A 22,504-nucleotide genomic window follows, 5' to 3' on the forward strand; every position below is an offset into this window, starting at 1 on the left:
GGATCTTTAATCTCGAAAATGTCCATCATACAAGATGACTATTCTTTCTTCCATATTGGACCATGGGTTTATGGTCCAGGCAATTGCTTTCTAATTGAACTGCTATTTTGCTTTTGTCATATGCTGGATGTTTAGAATAAGGAATTTCTTATCTTGGCTATTTCTTGAATCAGTGGATATTAATGTGGCTGCCACACTGCTCATCTCCCTCAATTTGTTAATCATCTTCTATCACCTTCTGTGGTTGTTTGACTGGTGAACATTTTCACAGCCTCATTCATGTTGCTGAGAAGATTGCTGCTCACTCAGCATTATTCGTGTGAATGGCTGGTATTCTTGTTCTACTTATCAGTTTGTTCACCAGACTGTACTGCACTCTGAACATTGTCAGGTATAGATTCCTGAATGAGTTCATTTGGGGAGTCTTGAAAGGGCTCATTCTCAGCACTTGATTGTTTTCACCCCGATCTTTGTTGAGTTTTATCTTTTTGCTTTTACTTTATGATGACAGGAGTGTTTGCCAGACCAGACAACCTTGTATTGTTACAGATTTCACAATGAATTATGAGGTCTTCAACAATAAAAACAGAATTTGCTGGAAAAGCTCAGCAGGTCTGAAAGTATCTGAGGAGACAAAAAGTGACCCTTCTTCAGAATTCATTTTCTGCTTTTGTTCCTGATTTCCAGCATCTGCAGGTTTTTTTGAGAGATCTTCAATCTCTTTTGAAATCTCTGGCCATCGCATCACTGCCTGAACACTGGTTGTAGACCGAGCAATGCTGTAGGGTCCTTGCTGTATCATTTCCTTCCCGAAGGAAAGCTGAAATAACTTGTCTTGTCATACAATAATAAGTTATCTATGATTTGTATAATGCTATTGGTGCACAAAGTATGCATTCTTGGCCAACTCTCAGAATCTTCGAGTTGGCAATCCTTCAGCACCACACCAGCAAAGGTAGAGTAATCTTGGTCTCTTTTTTGTTCTTGTTAGAATTGTGGCTATTATTTCTTCTTACCCAAATTAAACATTTCTGTTGTGCCATTGTTGGTAATCTCATCATTTCTCTCTCCTCTTTGGTTCCATTTTGAATATAAGAATTTTGAAGTCAAAAGATGCATGCTGACTATAATGTGAGGAGTATTATTTACAGGATCAATGGTGCTGGAAGAGCACCGCAGTTCAGGCAGCATCCGAGGAGCTTCAGCAAAATCGACGTTTCGGGCAAAAGCCCTTCATCAGGAATAAAGGCAGAGAGCCTGAAGCGTGGAGAGATAAGCTAGGGGAGGGTGGGGGTGGGGAGAGAGTAGCATAGAGTACAGTGGGTGAGTGGGGGAGGAGATGAAGGTGATAGGTCAGTGAGGAGAGGGTGGAGTGGATAGGTGGAAAAGGAGCTAGGCAGGTCGGACAAGTCCGGACAAGTCAAGGGGACTGGAAGTTTGAAACTAGAATGAGGTGGGGGAAGGGGAAATGAGGAAGGTGTTGAAGTCCATATTGATGCCCTGGGGTTGAAGTGTTCCGAGGCGGAAGATGAGGTGTTCTTCCTCCAGGCGTCTGGTGGTGAGGGAGCGGCGGTGAAGGAGGCCCAGGACCTCCATGTCCTCGGCAGAGTAGGAGGGGGAGTTGAAATGTTGGGCCATGGGGCGGTTTGGTTGATTGGTGCGGGTGTCTCGGAGATGTTGCCTAAAGTGCTCTGCTAGGAGGCGCCCAGTCTCCCCAATGTAGAGGAGACCGCATCGGGAGCAACGGATACAATAAGTGATATTAGTGGATGTGCAGGTAAAATTTTGATGGATATAGAAGGCTCCTTTAGGGCCTTGGATAGAGGTGAGGGAGGAGGTGTGGGCACAGGTTTTACAGTTCCTGCGGTGGCAGGGGAAAGTGCCAGGATGGGAGGGTGGGTCGTAGGGGGGCGTGGACCTGATCAGGTAGTGACGGAGGGAACGGTCTTTGCGGAAGGTGGAAAGGGGTGGGGAGGGAAATATATCCTTGGTGGTGGGGTCTTTTTGGAGGTGGCGGAAATGTCGGCGGATGATTTGGTTTATGCGGAGGTTTGTAGGGTGGAAGGTGAGCACCAGGGCCGTTCTGTCCTTGTTACGGTTGGAGTGGTGGGGTCTGAGGGCGGAGGTGCGGGATGTGGACGAGATGCGTTGGAGGGCATCTTTAACCACGTGGGAAGGGAAATTGTGGTCTCTAAAGAAGGAGGCCATCTGGTGTGTTCTGTGGTGGAACTGGTCCTCCTGGGAGCAGATACGGCGGAGGAATTGGGAATACGGGATGGCATTTTTGCAAGAGATAGGGTGGGAAGTGGTGTAATCCAGGTAGCTGTGGGAGTTGGTGGGTTTGTAAAAAATGTTAGTGTCAAGTCGGTCATCACTAATGGAGATGGAGAGGTCCAGGAAGGGGAGGGAGGTGTCAGAGATGGTCCAGGTAAATTTAAGGTCAGGGTGGAATGTGTTGCTGAAGTTGATGAATTGCTCAACCTCCTCGCGGGAGCACGAGGTGGCACCAATGCAGTCATCAATGTAGCGGAGGAAGAGGTGGGGAGTGGTGCCGGTGTAATTACGGAAGATCAACTGTTCTACGTAGCCAACAAAGCCTCATCTTCCGCCTTGGAACACTTCAACCCCAGGGCATCAATGTGGACTTCAACAGCTTCCTCATTTCCCCTTCCTCCACCTCATCCTAGTTTCAAACTTCCAGTCTCCTTGACTTGTCCGGACTTGTCTGACCTGCCTAGCTCCTTTTCCACCTATCCACTCCACCCTCTCCTCCCTGACCTATCACCTTCATCTCCTCCCCCACTCACCTATTGTACTCTATGCTACTCTCTCCCCACCCCCACCCTCCTCTAGCTTATCTCTCCACGCTTCAGGCTCTCTGCCTTTATTCCTGATGAAGGGCTTTTGCCCGAAACGTCGATTTTGCTGAAGCTCCTCGGATACTGCCTGAACTGCGGTGCTCTTCCAGCACCATTGATCCAGAATCTGGTTTCCAGCATCTGCAGTCATTGTTTTTACCTAGTATTAGGGGTTTAGATAGGGTCGACAGTGAGAATCTTTTTCCACGTATGGAGTCAGCTATTACAAGGGGGCATAGGTTTAAATTAAGGGGTGGTAGGTATAGGACAGATGTTAGGGGTAGGTTCTTTACTCAGCGAATCGTGAGTTCATGGAATGCCCTGCCAGTAGCAGTGGTGGACTCTCCCTCATTATGGGCATTTAAGCAGGCATTGGATAGGCATATGGAGGATAGTGGGCTAGTGTAGGTTAGGTGGGCTTGGATCGGCGCAACATCGAGGGCCGAAGGGCCTGTACTGCGCTGTATTCTTCTATGTTCTATGTTCTATGTTCTATTATTTACAATCTGTCTGAACATTTTCAACTCTCTTGTGCTGCTGCATAATATCCCTTTAACCTTAGGGATTGTTCTACCTGGCCAATGTAGTTTATTCATTGTTGGCTGTAACTTCATTTTCTTCAGTTATGGTATCTCAGCTGACAGGGTAGTGAGAGTCATATCAAGCTTAAAATTATCAGTACGTCCTTTGTAAAAACTAAGTCAGTTGAATCGCGACTTTCATTGAAAATGGCAATTTCTCAGAGGAATGCCTCTAGCATTTTTTCTAATGGAAACATATTGTTAAATACAAGTGATCTTTTTCTAGCAGAAATGGGTGTTATATTACATGTAGATGCTGACAGTGTGACCACCAGTATTTTGACTGTTGTTGAAACTATGTCACAGTTCTGTCCTTTTTTTGGCAAGTGACTACAATGTTACAAGTATGGTTTTAGCATTCTTTTATTATGAATTGGCACTGTCTATGCCTGTGAGGTCTTACTATCCCACAGCACTGACAGTAATTCTTGGCATTTGATGCTTGTCTTACCCTCTGGCTTGTCATTTGCTTCTTTTGAGGGTCCATGCTTGATAAAGTAAATAATTTCTGTTGCTCTTGCGAGGTAGAGATATCAGTAAGTCTTTCTGTTTTCTGCTTTCAGCATGATTTGAATTGCTTTCTCCAACGTTAAGTCTTCTTTGGACTGTAAGAAATCTGAAAAAGTCCATCAAGAATTCCAGCGTGGAGTCTGTTTTTAATGATTTCTCATTTCAAACCTCCCTACTCACAGTTTCTGTTTAAGCCTTTATTGAAATGTATTTATTATCACTGTAATGTTCTTTAAAACCTGGTGCATGCCAATGCTTGTTCTGCATTCTGCTGACTTACTTGTTTCCTTTTATTAAATCAATGCTGTTTTAAGTTCTATTATTGTAAAGTTAATTATGTTTCTTTTTTAAACAAAATCTCTGTATTCAGACTTCTAAGTTCTGTTGTACAGCAGTCCTGTATGAAATGCTTCAAAAAAGCTGTAAAATCAGTTAACTCGCTAAACTGTATTGGGTTGCTTCTTTCAAGTTTCAAAGTGCATTAAATGGCAACACCATATCTCTATACTACCCTGGGGTTTTCAGACCTTTTTTTAATGATCACATTATTCAGAGTTTTTCTGCCTTCTGCAGGCAAGCTGGTGTTTTCTCGTTTCTTCCCCTGTGAAATGGACAACTTCCCACCTTTTAACAATCCAAAACACAGTGCACTTTCTTCAGTGTAGAGCTTTAAATAAAGTTCTCTGGCTGTGACCTTTTGTAAACTTTTCCAAAACCATAGATTAATTACTGAGTCTCAGTTCTTCCATCTTTTCAAAAGATTTCTGCTTCTGATAGACTCTTTCCTCAAAGATGGTGGAAACAGGGTCTTTATTTCAGGCAGAGGTAGACTGATTCTTGTCAGGTAGTGGAATCAAGGGTTATTAGGGTTTGATGTCGGAATGTGGTGTTCAAAACAAGTACTTCAGGTAAACTGCAGGCTTGAGGAGATGAATGGCTATGACTGTTCCTATTTTGTATTTTTGTACATTTGTGCTTCTGTAAGTTTGCTCTTTTCCATCTAAGATGAATACTATGGCTTTTCTGATACTCGAGCACTGTCATAAGTTACTTTTCTGGTCTTTTCTCTGCCTTTTGAAGTTGAGTTGTGTGCAGCCTTTTCACACTGGTGGTCATGCTTGTTATTCAAATGTGAAAGGTCTTTTTTAACTGCATTGCCTTTCCTTTATGATGTTTTCACCATTTTCATAAACCTTTCTTCTCTTCCCTCCAGGATGTCTATCAGTACTCCTGGAGCTTTTACTCTCTCCCTGCAGAGCTTACTTTGCAAAAGCTTGTGTTATTCTCAGTGTGGCAGGCTTTTTCCCCATTGCTATGCTGTTCCCCCTGCATGTGTTGACAACATATTGACAAGGGTTTGCCTGTGGATTTCTAAATTCACTCAGTTGCTGCTCCCATGACAGCTGATTTCTTGCATTTAGTGTTTCAGTTAATGTCTGCCTGTGTCTTCTTTGAAGCAGTAATACTCTTTAGCAGTAAACCTGCTTTATATTAAAAAAAATTCTGCCTTCTTTTTCAATGGATTCTGTATGACCAACACTGGTCTCCATGTCATATTCTAATGTGGATAGTCTGTTGCCAACAGTTTTCCTTTCGCTATACTGAGTCTGGGACCTATCTAGCTATCACTAATAGAGAATAAACCACTGGTCAGTCTAAACGGAAGAGGCACTTGTCTTATATAACAAGGTAGCCTCTAACATGATAGTAACAGGTACAGTTTACATGAGCTTGTTCAGCATCATCAGTTAGGATGAATGGGAGCTGTGCAAAACGCATAGAGTCTTCTCAGGAACTCATGCAGAACTCACTTGCCTTTACCTAAAGTCTGTTTAACATAACTAGATTGTATAGGGCATATTTCATCCTTATTTCCTTCAGAACCATTACCTTATGCGAGTTTCATCGTCGCATGATTACTGTTGGATGCAGGTCAGTCACTAATGAGTCTCTGTGGGAGAAACAATTGGAAATTATGGCATATAAAAATAATGTTAGCGAGTTTTGAGAAGATTTGTAGCTCAGGTTGAGGTTCTGGATGTAGATTTGCTTGCTGAGGGCCACTCTCCCCTACATCAAAGACATTTCGGAAATGACTGCCAGACTACTCAGACCCCTTGGCATCATGGTAGCCCACAAACCCACCAACACACTAAAACAGCAGCTAATGAACTTGAAAGACCCTATACAGTCAACAAACAAAACTAATTTCATTTACAAAATACCATGCAAGAACTGTAACAAACACTACATTGGACAAACAAGCAGAAAACTAGCCACCAGGATACATGAACATCAACTAGCCACAAAACAACATTACCCACTTCCATTACTATCCTTACATACAGATAAGGGAGGACACCACTTCGAGTGGGACAGCACATCCATCCTACGACAAGCCAAACAGAGACATGCACGAGAATTCCTAGAAGCATGGCATTCTAGCCAGGACTCGATCAACAAAAACATTAACTTGGATCCCATTTACCAGAATAAGAGCAGGAAATGACATCAAGGAAATGATGTCACCACAGGAAATTACATCACCAAGGAAACCCAAACATACAACTAGAAAGCAAGAAACACCATCAGTGCTTCATCTGGAGGCTCACTGAAGATGTTACCTAGTATGGCGATGAAACGTCTAAAAATGAACCTTCCAGCTCAGCGAGCAAACCCACATCCAGAATAAAAATAATGTGGTGATTCTCTCAAAAAAATAACATAAAGAGCCAATTTTAACCTCTCTTGGTTTTTTACTAATTTTTTTTCATGGCAGCAGATTTGGCAAACCTGTGCAGAATTTCAGTGCCAATGATTGAACAACAATAATAACAGATTAAATAGCACTTTTTAACATCATAAAATGTTCCCAGTTGTTTTACAAGAGCATAACAGAACATAACAGAAACTTGACACTCAGTCAGTGTCTGATCCAATCCTTGCCTCCCTAAGATTCTGCCATAAACTCACCAATTGAAATTATTTTCCTGTTATTTATGATGTATCTGGATGACTTGAAAAGATTTAAATGTAGAGGAAGTTATCTGAGGAATGAAGCAATGCAGCCAGCCTGCATAGTTCACTGTTCTGCTAGGTGTTTCTACTGGATGTTGCTCAGATTATTTCCATCAACTTCTAGTCTTGGCCCTTCCTCCTAACTAAATAAAGAATGCCTCCACATTGAGGTCTCTATGTCAATGAAACAACAAACTAGAATAGTGCCTTCGGGGAGAGAGAAAAAAGAACTGAAGTAATGTACGGGGAATCCAAATTACTTTAAGATCAGTTATTGTTGTTAGCGCTGATATCAGAATTACTCAATGAATAAGAAGAAACCACAGGTTCAGCAAAGTGCTATTGTTTGAGCTGTGTTTCTGATCAGGGTACCTTTCATCATCTATCCCTGGCTTTACTAATGGGGAGTGTTCCTCTGTTTGTTGGGACTTTTATTTTATTTTGATTCTTTTTCTTTACTGTTCTGATGTCAAAGACTTTACTGTGTTAAGGTCTGTGCAAACATCCCTTCCTCTTGTGAACATTTCCAGGTCTCACTGGATTTTTCTATTTCTATCATCCTGCTACCTTCCACAGAGACTGTATTTTGTGGCTCCTCCCCTGTGACTTTTCACCTTTATGTAGAGAAGCTCCCATCCTGCCCTGTATTCTGCTCCCATGTTGTTCAGTGATGTCTGCTCATCCCACTTGTCCTTCAGCATTTTTCAGCAGCTCTTAATGGCCCAACCAGCAACTCTTATATCACACATATTAACTTTAAAAAAAGATGAAAATAGTTCAAACTATGAGAAAATATAGGGACTAAAGCCTGATATACCCCTGAAACTGATGGTCGACATTCTAGGGTCTTAAAAAAAATGATTGCATTGATTGCCATGTTCTGAAATTCTCGAGGTTTTAGAACAGTCTCAGACAAATGGGAGACAGCAAAAGTCACAATTTTATTCAAAAAGTAAGACGACCGAAATAAGGAATTGGATGGTACTTCATCAAATTTCTGACATTGGGAAAATGTTAGGATGCTTTATTGAGGATCATTTAGGCAATTAAAGGGAGGCAATGGACCAGTGGTAATAATACTGGACTGTTTATCTAAGGTCGAGAGTGTGGTTCTGGAAAAGCACAGCAGGTCAGGCAACATCTGAGGAGCAGGAGAATCAACATTTCGAGCATAAGGCCTTCATCAGGAATCAAAGGACCTGAGTAATGTTCTGGGGATCCAAGCTTGGATCCCACCATGGCAGATGGTGGAATTTAAATTCAGTAAGATCTGGAAAAAACAGTCTAATGACGATTGTGATTCAATTATTGGAAAAGCCCATCTGGTTCATTAATGTCCTTTAAGGAAGCAAATTGTCATCCTTCCCTGATCTGGCCTACATGTGACTCCAGACCCATGACAGTGTGGTTGACTGTCGACTCATTCCTGTGAATAAGTAAAAAAGCAGCAAAAAATTGAGATAATTTTGGGCATAATTTTGTGATCTCCACGGGCTGGTTTTCAGGTATATGCAGGGGGGTTTGTGGGACCTGGGAGAGAAGGACATGGATGGGGCATCGGAGACAGGAGAGGGTGAGGGAGTGGAGTTAGGGGGTCTGGTGGGTGTTCTCCTCACTTACTGCTGATGAAAGCTGTTTCAAAATGATTTGTGTTTCTTCTCTGTGCTTGTGTGGCCTTTGAGCATGACACCATATGTAAATGTTCCGTGATGACCTATTAGGTCTGGAATTATGCACATGCACAATGGCCTATAGTTGTAGGTGCCAGAAGACACCGACTTTCTTTTCACTGCTTTTTTTAAAGTTAGAGTTATTTTTCTGTCATTGAAGAAACTTGGTGTAAATTGCTTTTGATTCTGCTGTAAAAAATCTGTCTCAAAGCTCACCTTCATTATAGTCGATGAGCCAGCATCCACTGCTGTCTGCGGCAGAGAATTCTAAAGACTAATGGCAGTATGATGGAGGGAAATTCTCCTCATCTCCATTTTGAATAGCACGCAGTCAGGTGAGTTGGTCACTTTGGTTGCACTGGGATTTTTGTACATTTTTGTGACGGCTTGTGGAGGCACAATTATTGGTGCACTCTTCCCAGCCAAGTCCTGACCCAATCTATATCCATGAGCTGGCTAAAGGTACCATCTGTATGTTGCCAAATTTGCAGATGATATAAGGGTGGATAGGATAGCAAGCTGTGAGGAGCATAAAGAATCTGCAAAAAAGATTTATGTGAGCAGACAAAAAATTGGTGTTTGGAGTTTATTGTGGAAAATGTAAGTTGAGAGTGTATTGCTGAAAAAACACAGCAGGTCAGGCAGCAAGTGAGGAGCAGGAGAGTCGATGTTTTGGGCTGGAGCCCTTCATCAGGAATGACGCTGGGAGCCTCAGGGATGGAGAGATAAATGGGAGTGGAGTGGGGCTGAGGAGAAGGTAGCTGAGGTCTCTAGGTCTCTATGTGAGGCTGACCATTTTGCAGCAAGAATAGAATAGCACAGTATTATTTAAAAGGAGAGAGATTGCAGAATGCTGCAATGCAGAGGCAGTTAAGTGTCTTTACGCACATATCACAAAAAAATTACTAAGCAGGTACAGCAAGTAATTTTCAAATTAGAAAGGCAAGAAATAGCATGTTGGTCTTTGTAGCAAAATGGATAGAGTATAGAATATGGAGTTTTTGCTGCAATTGCATATGGCATTAACAACACCATATCTTGAGTGCTTATTTAAGAGGAGAAAGTGAGGTCTGCAGATGCTGGAGATCAGAGCCAAAAATGTGTTGCTGGAAAAGCGCAGCAGGTCAGGCAGCATCCATGGAACAGGAGAATCGACGTTTCGGGCATAAGCTGAAGAAGGGCTTATGCCTGAAACGTCGATTCTCCTGTTCCCTGGATGCTGCCTGACCTGCTGCGCTTTTCCAGCAACACATTTTCAGCTGCTTATTTAAGACACTTGCACTGGAACCAGTTCATTAGAGGCTCACTCAGTTGATTGCTGGACTGAAGGACAGTTGGTTTCATAGTCATTGGCATTTAGAAGAAAGGGTGATCTTATTACAATAGGATTTTGAAAGGCCTTGGCAGAAAGGATATTTTCCCTCATGGATAGTTCTAGAACAGTTTGAAAGTAAGGGGTCTTCCATTCAAGATGGAGATGAGGAGAATTTCCCTCCATCATACTGCCATTAGTCTTTAGAATTCTCTGCCGCAGACAGCAGTGGATGCTGGCTCATCGACTACAATGAAGGTGAGCTTTGAGACAGATTTTTGACAGCAGAGTCAAGGTTATGGGGAGCAGACAGGAAAGTGTACTTAAGGCTAGAATCAGATCAATCATGATTTTACTGATTGACTGAACAGGCTGAATGAGCAGAATGGCCAATTTGTGTGGCACAAATATTCCTCGACTCTTATCAGTTCAAGCTGAATGTTGTCCATCTTTTTGCATTTAGGCAGGCACTACTTCAGTGTCTAAGGTGTCGCACAATGTATGTAATCATCAGCAAACATCGGCACCTCTGACCTTATGATGGAGGAAAGACGAAGGTTGAAGTTGCTGAAGTTGTGTCTAAGACACTACCTTCAGCTGCTCCTTTGATGTCATGGGACTAAGATGATTGACCTCCAACAACCACAACTGTCTTTTTAGCAAGCTTTGACTCTGACCAATGGCAAGTTTTCTCCTTGATTCTCACTGACATGAAGTCAAGAGCTGAGTGAGCCTGGCCGAACTCAAAAAGGTTCAGTGAGCATCAATGGATACGATTCCTCCTCTTGTACTCTGTTTAAGCTATCCATCAAGATTTTGGAAGAATTCCTGTGAATATTCAAGACAAACTTTGAAAATTGTAGTGATGTGTGACTTTTGTAGAGTCATTACCGTTTTTGTCCCTTTCAACTTTTATATTATTGAGTAAATCTTGGACCTTGGCGAAAAACTGAAGATAGTTTTACAAATGGGTTGTCAATATGCTTTCATCCATTTACACTATCACATTAAGTCAAGATCTATCTCTTTGTGTCTGGGAACACACAAATGAACAGAACTGGAAATAGTGTCTTAGAAATAATATGTCCTGGGCAATTAGGTATGGGAAATAAAAGTTGGCCTAGCCAGTCATTCCCACATCACACGGATGAATAAATAACCTCAGATGCTTTAATAAGATCACCCCGAGTTGCCTTTTCTCTGCTGTAACCATTCTCACCTTCCATAGCTTCTCTTCATAATTCAAGTTCTTAAACCCAATTTAAGTTGTTCCTCACTGCAACCTCTTCAATGCCTGGATGTCTTTCTCAATGTGATTGGATTGTATTTCATATCTGGCCAAACCAACACTCTATAGAAATCAGATTCGCTTCCTGACATTTGTATTTTATTTTTATGATGATGTAATACAAGATTCTATTTACGAAAATTCCTCCCTCCTGTATCTTTCACTTTGGCATCATCAGCAAAGTTGGTAAGCTGTTTCTGTTTGGAATATTCACATATCTAACAGAACAAGCAGCACTGATCCGAGAAATGCCATTAATCTATGAGATATCTCACTAATTGCTTTCATGATGATCTTTGGTAAGGCTAATTTTGGGTTACTGCATTCAATTCTGGTCTCCCTGCTGTAGGAAAGTTGTTAAACTTGAAAAGGTTCAGAAAATATTTTCTAAGATGTTGCCAGGGTTGGACGTTTGAGCTAAAGGGAGAAGATGAATAAACAGGGGCGATTTTCCCTGGAGTGTCGGAGGCTGAGGGGTGACCTTATAGAGGTTTATAAAATCATGAGGGGCATGGATAGGGTGAATAGCCAATTTCTTTTCTCCAGGGTGGGGGAATCCAAAACTAGAGGGCATAGGTTTAAGGTGAGAGATGTAAGATTTAAAAGGGACCTAAGGAACAACCTTTTCATGCAGAAGGTGGTGCATGTATGGATTGAGGAGCCAGAGGGAATGGTGGAGGCTGGTACAATTACAACATTTAAAAGGCATCTGGATGGGAACATGAACAGCGAGGCTTTAGAGGGATATGAGCCAAGTGCTGGCAAATGGGACATGATTAATTTAGGATATTTGCTCAATGTGGATGAGTTGGACTGAAGGGTCTGTTTCCATCTGGTACAACTCTGACTATGACTGACTCTGGTTCTGCCTGCAAAATATTTCTTCTTCATTTCAGAAGCCCACTTCCAACTTTAACAGATCGTTCTCCTCCTTCACACTTCCTCAAAATCTAGATAAACAGCATTTATCATTGTAAGCAATTCATCTTAATGTTGAAATACAAAAATTTCATTGAACATAAAATGGAATTTGTAGCTGATGCTCTACACTGATGGGAAAATATGCATTTCATATTTTTATGCTCTGCCTGAATCATTAGCTGTATCTGTATAGTCATGGCATGAAGTTTACATTTTATTCTCCTCTTTTCTATAGCAAGCCGTAACAATGAAAACCCAGGCAGAAACTGAACAAGAAAATGATTCAAAGTCAACTGAGAATCAAAACCATTTTCAATATTCTATCCTGAACCAACCTACAACTAAAAAAGGTAGACATATTGTGTGCTTGTGAATTCCTCAAAACTGCAAGGTTGTCTATTTCTATCCAGTAGCTCCTTCACTTCTGACCTATCCAACTCCTCTTGATGTCACGTACGTGTTAATTGCAGCAATCGCATCTTCTTCACTTCATTATTGCACCTGAGATCTTGATCAGTCAAGGAAATTTCTGACCTTTACCATTCAGGCTCTCTTCCATCCTCCACCCACAATTCCCATTTTCTGATCTTCAGCTCCTTCACAAGTTCCCAGCCTTCATCTTTACCCAGCAGAACATTGGTGAGATCCATAATCCTAGCAATCACTGTCTTGCCTCTGCTATTTACATTCATTCCATCCGTTCTCCTTGCAACTAGAGGTATAGAGGTATACAGCATAAAAATCAGACCTTCGGCCCAACTCGTTTTCTGGCCCTAACTAGATTTCATAGAGTCATAGAGTCATCCATCATGGAAACAGACCTTTTGATCCAACCAGTCCATGCTAATCATAATCTCGAACTAAATTAGTACTACCTGCCTGCGCTTGGCCCAAATCCATCCCAACGTTTCTTATTTACGTACTTATCTAAACATCTTTGAAATGTTGTAACCATAACCATCTCCACCACTTTCTCTGGAAGTTCATTCAACACATGAATCACTTTGTGTAAAAAAAAAATGTCCCTTGTGTCTTTTTTAAATCTTTCTCCTCTCACCTTAAAAATATGCCCTCCAACTCTTGAAAGCCCCCAACCTAGGGAAAAGGCACCTTATCTATACCCCTCATGATTTTATAAACCTCTACATGTCATCTCTCGACCTCCTATGCTGCAGTGAAAAAAGTCCCAGCCAATTCAGCTCTCCTTATAACTCATATCTGTTATTCCTGGTAACATTCTGGTAAACCTCTTCTGAACCCTCTGCAGCTTAATAACATCCTTCCTAGTACAGAGAGACCAGAAGCAGACAGATCAGTTCTGATGAAGAATCACTGAACCTGAAACATTGATTCTGCTTTCTCACCGCGGATGTTGCCAGATGTCCTAACTTCCTCGAGGAACTTCTGTTTCTGTTTCAGATTTCCAGCATCTGCAGTACTTTGTACGACTGAATTTACATATAGAATGTAGAGGTGTAGAATTAGCTATTTGACACATTTAAAAGTATCAAAATCAGAAATTACTGGAAAAACTCAGCAGGTTTGGCAGCATTTGTGGAGAGAAAGAGGAGTTAACATTGTGGGTTCATTGATCCTTCCTCAGAACAGGTTATTCTTTTGGCTGAATCCTTTGATTGCCATGTACAGTTTTATCACCCTCCATCTGATGAAAGATTCAACTTTTTTCCAGGACCCATTGGCCTACTTCTCATTGTTGCATCTATAGTTGCATCTGGAAGTGGACTTATCTTTGGATATGAGCTGGCAGACATTTCTGGAGCTCTTCTCCAGCTGAGCACTGAATTCCACCTCACCTGTGCTAAACAAGAAATAATTGTAAGTGCAATCATAATGGGAGGTATAGTCGGTTCCCTTTCTAGTGGTTACATCATTGATCGATGGGAACGGCGGATGGGAATCATTGTAACATCTTGTTGTTATATATTGGGAGCTGTGATTCTATCAGCATCTACCTCCTATGCAATGCTGATGGGAGGACGTATCATCGTGGGAATTGGAACAACATCAGGTGTGATTGCAGCATGTATATACCTATCAGAGGTTGCACCACCAGACAGAAGAGGCATGCTGGTATCTCTGACTGAATTCATGACTGTTATCGGTGTTCTGTTGGCCTATGTTTTTAATTATACTTTTTCTCGCATTTCAAATGGATGGCGGTACATGTTTGCAATTGTTATTCCAATTGCAGTACTGCAAGTTATTGGCATATTCTTCCTTCCACCAAGTCCTCGGTTTATGGTTAAGAAAGGAAATGATGAAAAAGCAAGTCTCGTCCTGAAGAAGATCAGATCATATTCCAATGTTGATGATGAACTGGCAAACATCAAATCTTCCTTGACCAATGAAAACAATTATAATTTTTTAGACTTATTTAGGTCAAACAACCTGAGAATGCGATTCTGTATCGGATTTGGCTTGGCAATATTTTTGCAAGCTACAGGTCAGCCAAATGTTTTATTTTATGCATCCACTATTTTAAGATCTGTTGGCTTTGCAAGTGATTCAACAGCAACATTAGCTTCAGTCAGTATTGGGCTAGTGAAAGTGCTTGGCACAATTTTAGCGATGTTGCTCATTGACAAAGTAGGACGTAAAACATTTCTTTGCATAGGAAGTACTATTATAGTTGTATCATTGATTATATTGGCATTACTGATCCATAAAATCCCAATGCAGTTTACAGATATCTGCCATTATCCTAATCACACTAATCGCTGGCAAGATAATATCACATCTTCAATGCTTGGACAACATTCAGTAGCTGTCACTGCCTTGCCTTCAAGAACAGACTTTCTTTCATCAGTAACGAAACAAGACAATATGACAATTATGCAAAATGTATCCTCCTCACCATTTACGGAAAGCCCTGAGGTGGATGGACATAGGAATGAACCAATTCCTCCAGTGTTAAAGTGGCTGTGTCTGTGTTCCCTGCTTGTATACGTTGCTGCCTATTCTATCAGTTTTGGACCAGGTAAACAAATCTTATGTAGAAGTGAATGCTACATAGATCATCTATTGGTTGTAAACTTTATAAACCTTTAGAGTGTAAAAGTTTAAAGTCACTATAGTCCTACCAAAACATTAGGCTGCTCTCTCATTAGAGAGAGAGAGAGACACACACACACACCTGGTGGTCAGCACACCTCAGGTGAGAGGAGAGGTTGAGAAGGAGAGTCCTTCATGGTAACCTCAGCCAGTACCGGAATTAAACCGACACTGTTGGTGTCACTCTGCATCACTAACCAACTGAGGTAACCAACCCCTAAGTTTAGAATCTTGATTTAGTTGTGATATAATTTTGAATCAAAACATAACAGTGAGAAAAATAATGCAATTCTGTCCGTGATTTAATGTCCACTGAAATTTTTGTGTTCAAAATGATGATGGGCAACTTGACTTGTGTGTTGTAAAAGGTTTGTCAATGATATGTTTATTTAATCTTGGAAGTACTAATGCTGACTTTATTTTCTTTATCTTTGACTGCAGTAATTTGGGTGTTGCTGAGTGAAATTTTTCCAGTAGGGATAAAAGGCAGGGCAGTGGCTCTCATAGCGTGCCTGAACTGGGCCTTGAATCTACTCATTGCTTTAACTTTTCTGTCCGTGACAGGTAAGGCACAGCCACTAAGGCTTTTGGCAAATGTAATTATTGGATGAAAGCCAAAGTTTATATCTTGGGAATAACTGTGGCCACAGATTGAGCTCACCATTTATTTGACTTATTTTACTGATCAATCCAGATTTTCCAAGTCTGACAAAAATGGCTTTGTCTGACTCAACTTACAGGCTCATCTGCCCATTCAACACAAAAATCCAGTTTTCCGGTCGAAGTCCTGCTCTCCCAGCTATCCCTAAATTGAAAGGGCCATACGCACTGCACTGCCTTTATTCCTGATGAAGGACTTTTGCCCGAAACGTCAATTTCAAAGCTCCTTGGATGCTGCCTGAACTGCTGTGCTCTTCCAGCACCACTAATCCAGAAACTGGAAACATTTACATAGGAAACTTTTGACTCAAAGGATATAATGGAAAATCCACTCAGGGGAATATCTGTGGAAGTGCTGCAGCTGACCTGTAAATTCTAAGTTGTAGCAGGACCAGAAAGGGAAATAACAGGATGCCAGGGGAATGGTAGAAAAGTTATTTCTTTTGCTGTTAAGAGTTGTAAATCCCGCTGCAGGAGGTACGCATAGAAAGGGCAGACATATTTGCAACTGAAGACCACCCTCTAGTAGTAGCAGGTGCACAAACAGCCTGAAAGAACATCACACACTGAGACCACATGACTGCAAGTAAGGAAGAAGTTTGCTGCTGACGGCAAACAGGCATATCTTATGTATTAAGAACAATTTCTGTGGGTCCTATACGAAATTAAATCATTCTATGATAGAATTCCCATAGCTTCAAGGGATGCTATTCTTGCAATGTGTCCAATAGTTACTTTGCTTCACCCACTGTTCCATCATATCAAACTTGTCGATTCCTAAAACGGTATGGCAGATTTCTCTTGCCTGGATTTACTGGTCCCTGTAATTCATCACCCAGATAATTCAGTTTCTCAGGATCACTAATTTATATCATGGTATTTCTTTGACCATGCTAAACATGAATTGAATTGAATACAAAGTCATTCTCTCCATGAAGGCTTATGTGAATGGACACTACTCTGAAAATTCCATGTACCTGAATGGATTGGCCACTTAGTTAAATGAGACCAATTAGCTGCAGGCACCTGTTGGAGATTGCCAGCAAATTGATTTACAAAGGAGTTGGAATATAGTGTCTGTGACTTGCTGCTCCTCTCCCTTGTAAAATTGCTGTCTCTTGTATGCAGCTGTAAATGTAACTGTTTGTTGTAAACTGTTTTTGTAATTTGTTTAATAAAATATATAGTGTCTGTGACTTGCTAGCAGGGGCTTCAGGTACCTGCTTAAAAGGAAGAGATTACACAGAGCACTTATTTGAAATTCCTGAATGTTGTGGCTCCAAGAAGGTGGAGAGTATTCTATCACACTCCTGAATTCAATGTTCTCTAAGTACAGTCTCTGCCATATAGTCTGGTTTCCATATACCACTCACAAAACTCAGAAGTCTTAGAGATTCACAGCACAGAAAGTCTGTACCAGTAAAAAAGAACAACCTAACTATTCTAATCCCATTTTCTAGTACTTGACCCCTAGCCTTGTATACCTTGGCATCACGGGTGGGCACTTAAATACTTCTTTAATGTTATGAGAGTTTCTGCCAGATTTCCTCTGGGTGAAAACACTTTTCCACATATCACCTATAAACATCTTGCCCCTTTAGCTGAAATCTATGCCCCCAGTCATTAACTCTTCCACTAAGGAGCAAGGTTTCTTCCTGTGTACTTTCTCTATGCACCTCATAATCTTACATATCTCAAACCCTCTGGTCTGAGAGAAAACAACCATAGTATATGCAATCGCTCTTTATAACTAAAACTTTTCAGCGGAGTTTTGGACTCCCTTACTCTGAGAAAAAGACCTTGTCTGTTCACCCTATCCATGTCCCTTTGAACTTCATTGTCTAATATATATGAAGTAGACCAGGTCTTTCCCTTGGGGTGAGGGAGTCCAGAACTAGATGGCATAGGTTTAGGGTGAGAGGGGAAAGATATAAAAAAGACCTTTTCATGCAGAGGGTGATGAGTGTATGGAATGAGCTGCCAGAGGAAGTGGTGGAGGCTGGTGCAATTACAGCATTTGAAAGGCATCCTGATGGGTTGTTGTGTCACCATAGTCTTACCTGACCATAGGGACTGCTCTCTTATTAGAGAGAGGTGACTGGTGGTGATTTGACCTGAGGGCCACCATAACTCAGGCAAGGGAAGAGGTTGAGAAGGAGAGTCCTGCATAGTAACCTCAAACCTGTGATGGGAATTGAACCCACACTGTTGGTCATAACACTCTGTAAATCAACAATCCAGCCAACTGAGCTAAACCAATGCCCTTCTGGACAGGTACTTGAATAGGAAGGGTTTAGAGGGATATGGGCCAACTGCTGGCATATGGGACTAGATTAGGTTAGGATATCTGATTGGCATGGACAAGTTGGACCAAAGGGTCTGTTTCCATGTTGTACATCTAAGCTGTAAAACATTGTAGATTGTTTCTAATTTTCTGTCTTTAATTTGCTAAAACAAAAGTTAAAAAGTTCCATCTCCAACACATGAAAAGTATAATGGAATTATTAACATTGAAGAGCTCTACCAAATTGATTAAATTTTAAGCCACTGTCTTAAACATCCAGGTACATAACTAGTCCTTCTGATAATGTAAAAAAAATTATTAAATATTCAGCTGGTTGGTTAAGTGGTTAATTTTAATAATAGTCAAAGTAGAGTAGCTAATGTCACCAAAAAAGCAGCATGCTAATGTTTTGATCACACATGCTTCACAGTCACTGATGAATGAATCTTTTCTGTTTTATAAGCCCAGAACTCAGTGTACTGGGATAAATCACCCTTACCCTATATACATGACAACTCTCCGAGATTTATAGCATAGGATATACAATGTTCCTATCCATCTCATGTTACTGAATCTGCTCTTAGCTGAGGCAGCCAACACTTCTCTTTCTAATTGTAAAGCTAAGAACAAACTCCAGATAAGTTAGAAATGGGATGAGAGTTTGTTTCAAATAATCCTTGTATTTATACAGACCTATATTTTGTGTTAATAAGTTTCAAATATGCCTAATAAATGAGTAGAGATGGAAAACTAAATCCAGATGCAACTCGACAACTCTTTGGACATTTTCTCCATTGACCAGAGCGCAGACAAAATGCCGTAAATGCTTTGGCCAGTATCTGGATGAGTGTTCAGAAAGAACATTTAAGTGCGAACCTGTTGAATCAGAATGTTACCTTACAACAATCCAAGGAAGAATAAACCAATCTATTTTCAAATTACTATTTTACTAGCAGACCAGAAGCTGCATCCTTGTGTTGTATTAGGTTAAATAGGCTTGCAGCAGCAAAACAGCACCCAAATGTTGGCAGTACATCTGGTGTACATTCTGGATCTCAGCTTATAGGACTGTTCTGTAAGCAAAGCTGCTGCAAAGTATACTCATCACAAAAGTGGCCAAACTTCAAAGGTAGTTTATGAGCTGTGAAGCTTTGGGGATGCTTTTCTTAAGTTTAAAAAAAAACATAATTTTCTTGTGATCCTTAGACTTCAGCAGAGCTCAGGATTTATCTTTGTGGTGAGGAGGAAATCTGCCTTCATGGAGATGAACCCTCATGAAAAAATGAGACAATAGTGTCTTATCACAGTGAAATATCAGCAACCACTTCATACAAGTAATTGTTTTGAAAATTCAATGACTGATGAGTATTAGCATCTCATTGGAGAACATTTGGCTTTGCATTTCCAAAGATTAAATCATTATTTGAAATGCTTTAAAGAATTCAACCACAATAAGGCACTATTATTGAGATTCTTATCACCTATAAATAAAAGGTCACATCTGGATCAACTCAGTTGCAGTTGATGGAAAACTGAATCCAAATAACTCAACTATTCAGTGAGTATGCACTATGTATTTATCAAGATTAAACACAATTCCTCCCATTGTGATTATTGAAACAATTGAAATTTCCAAGACTAAGATCAATAGACTTCTGTTGAATGAAGGTTTCAAGGGATACTCTGGCAAATAAGTTGATTTGTGATAAAGACCAACCATAATTTAATTGGACAACAAACCCTTGGGACTCCCTGCCTTTTCATGATTTCATGTTCCTATTGCAGGAATATACATTAACAAAGTACTTGTTCGATAAGCAGGTTGGTCCCTCCATGCAAATCTTTCTGTCATTTTAAGAAATAGCTTACAGCTGGCTGAGATATACACTGAATTCATGTCTATAGAGTGAACTAGTCTTTACCTGGTAATCTTGATTTTATTCTGATGGCAAACCTGTGGAGTGTGAACATATCATAAAATTGTTTTGTTCCTTTGAAAATACGCTTACATTTATTGTTGTTTGATGGTTCCAGAATTAATTGGCCTCATGTGGGTTCTTCTAATATACGCAATTGTCAGTTTTATCGGATTGCCTTTTATCATATTCATTGTACCTGAGACGAAAGGTCAGACCCTAGAGGAGATATCCGAACAGCTAAACCAAGGGTAAGTTGAAGTAAAATCCAATATTCATGTGGTAAGTACAACTTGTCAACGAATCAGATTTAATGGTGGCCAACATTTTGTAGTAGACAAAAAATGTAACTAGGATGGGTAATGCCATCCCAGTGAGACTATACAGTTTGACAGTTTCCAGTTCCCTTTGTCACAGTTGACTCAATATTCTGAGCTGCTCTGACATTTCAGGACATTAAGCTTGAAAACGTAATTTGATTTTGTCCTGGTTCCTGCAATGATGCAACAGAATTAAACTATGTTTAGTTTATTTCTTTATTTAAGCTGATTTTTAAAAGTCAAGTTTTATTAGTATGTAAATTTTTCTTATGCATGTTCCAATTTAATCATGAATGGGAGGATAATGAAGGCAGTACAGTACAGAAATGCCAATTACTAAATTACTTTTGGTTTTCTTCATTAGGGTTCCAATTAAGAACCAAGCCAGTGTGAGAAGAGTATTATATAACTTGTTTATTACATTATGAGGTTGTCCTTTAATTAAAACAAACGTTATGGGTCTCCTGATCATTGTGTATAGCTTGTGCACAGATTTACAGCTGGTCACATTGGGCTGTTCAGGATCCGATGAGGTGCATTGAAAGCCTTTGAGTCAATGAGATAATATGTTTTAGCACAGCAGGCACCTACCATCAGACTGGGAAAACCAAGCATTTTCCTGTAGTCCATAAGGAGGTCCCATATTTGATATTTGGCTGTGCTTGGATATTTGATCTCTGCTGGAACATTTGTGCTGCAACTAGTTTCTGTTTCCTTAGGTTAGAGAAAATAAAATTCAGCCAGGTTTTCTCATTTGTGATTGCTAACTCTTGATCCTAGCAGGTTCAATACTCATAAAACGTATTCTTGAATTGCCTCAGGACAGTGATGAGGAGCAAGGATCACCATCAAAATCTTAGATCATTAGCTTTTTCCAAACTTGACTATCTCTCTTATGCAAACTCAGTCGATTGTGTTGTCTTAAAGCAAGTTCCACTTAGCTAGCACCCCTGTCTTTGTCATTTATTAATGGCTCCCTTTTCCCCCTAAATGCTCCTTATGGTAATTAGAAATCAGCAATAAATGAAGGCCTTCGTTAAAAAGCAGGAAGTGCAAGTAACAAGCAATAGTTCTGTATCAAATGTCCAGGCTAGTTAGAGAGTTCATTCAGGATGGAACAAGGCTGCTGAGGGTATGTCAACAAAGATAAAGATTTCAAAATCAATATCAGGGTCACGGGAGGTTGCTGGAGCTTGAGAAGGATGGAATGAAGATTGCATGTGATTTTCCTATGGTAAGGAGCAATGGCAATTTGGAATAGTTGAAGTTTCTGCTGTGTGCGGCTAAGGACATATAAAGAATGGACGCAAAATGTCAACTCGTCAGGCAGCATCCAAGGTGCAGGAGAATGGACATTTTGAGCATAAGTCCTTCATCAGGAATGAGGCTTGTGGCCCAAGGGGGCTGGGAGATAAATGGGAGTGGGATGGGGCTGGGGGAAAGTAGCTTGGAATGTGATAGGTAGATGAAGGTAATGGGTAACGATGATGGATTGGAGAGGAGGGTGGAACAGATAGGTGGGAAGGACGATGGACAGGTTGGACAGTTCAAGAGGGTAGTGCCGAGCTGCAAGGTTGAATCTGGAATAAGGTGGGGGTGGAGGAAATGAGGAAACTGGTGACATCCACAATAATACCATGTGGCTGGAGGGCTACCCAAAGGTGTACCCATGTGGGCCCTGCCTTTTCGAAGGTACATGGAACAGTCCGTCTTCCACAATTAAACCAGCACCATTTCCCAGCTCTTCCTCTTCTACATTGATAACTGTATCGTCACCACCTCTTGCTCCCACGAGGAGGTTGAACAGTTTATCAACTTCACAAACACCTTCCACCTTGACCTCAAGTTCACCTGGACCTTCTCAGACACCTCCCTTCCCTTCCTGGACCTCACCATTTTCAGGATTAGTGGTGCTGGAAGAGCACAGCAGTTCAGGCAGCATCCAAGGAGCTTCAAAATCGACGTTTCGGGCAAAAGCCTGATTCCTGATGAAGGGCTTTTGCCCGAAACGTTGATTTCGAAGCTCCTTGGATGCTGCCTGAACTGTTGTGCTCTTCCAGCACCACTAATCCAGAATCTGGTTTCCAGCATCTG

The 22,504-nt window shown here is 40.9% G+C and overlaps 1 protein-coding gene across 7 annotated transcripts in view; it reads left to right on the forward strand.

Moving 5' to 3' along the window:
• slc2a12 (solute carrier family 2 member 12) overlaps positions 1–22,504 on the forward strand; it is a 93,231-nt gene that overhangs the window by 46,328 nt on the left and 24,399 nt on the right. For 6 of the 7 annotated variants that reach the window (XM_043686363.2, XM_043686333.2, XM_043686359.2 and 3 more), the window contains exons 2-5: positions 12,394–12,508; positions 13,849–15,156; positions 15,672–15,794; positions 20,209–20,341. In XM_043686363.2, coding sequence (XP_043542298.1) covers positions 12,394–12,508; positions 13,849–15,156; positions 15,672–15,794; positions 20,209–20,341 — 1,679 coding nt within the window. The remainder of the gene's footprint in view (positions 1–12,393; positions 12,509–13,848; positions 15,157–15,671; positions 15,795–20,208; positions 20,342–22,504) is intronic. The other variant, XM_043686352.2, reaches the window with a different exon arrangement.

This window comes from Chiloscyllium plagiosum, unplaced genomic scaffold, assembly GCF_037043375.1.
Source record: "Chiloscyllium plagiosum isolate Xiang-an unplaced genomic scaffold, Cpla_swu_hap1 HiC_scaffold_3, whole genome shotgun sequence".
Classification (NCBI taxonomy): domain Eukaryota; kingdom Metazoa; phylum Chordata; class Chondrichthyes; order Orectolobiformes; family Hemiscylliidae; genus Chiloscyllium; species Chiloscyllium plagiosum.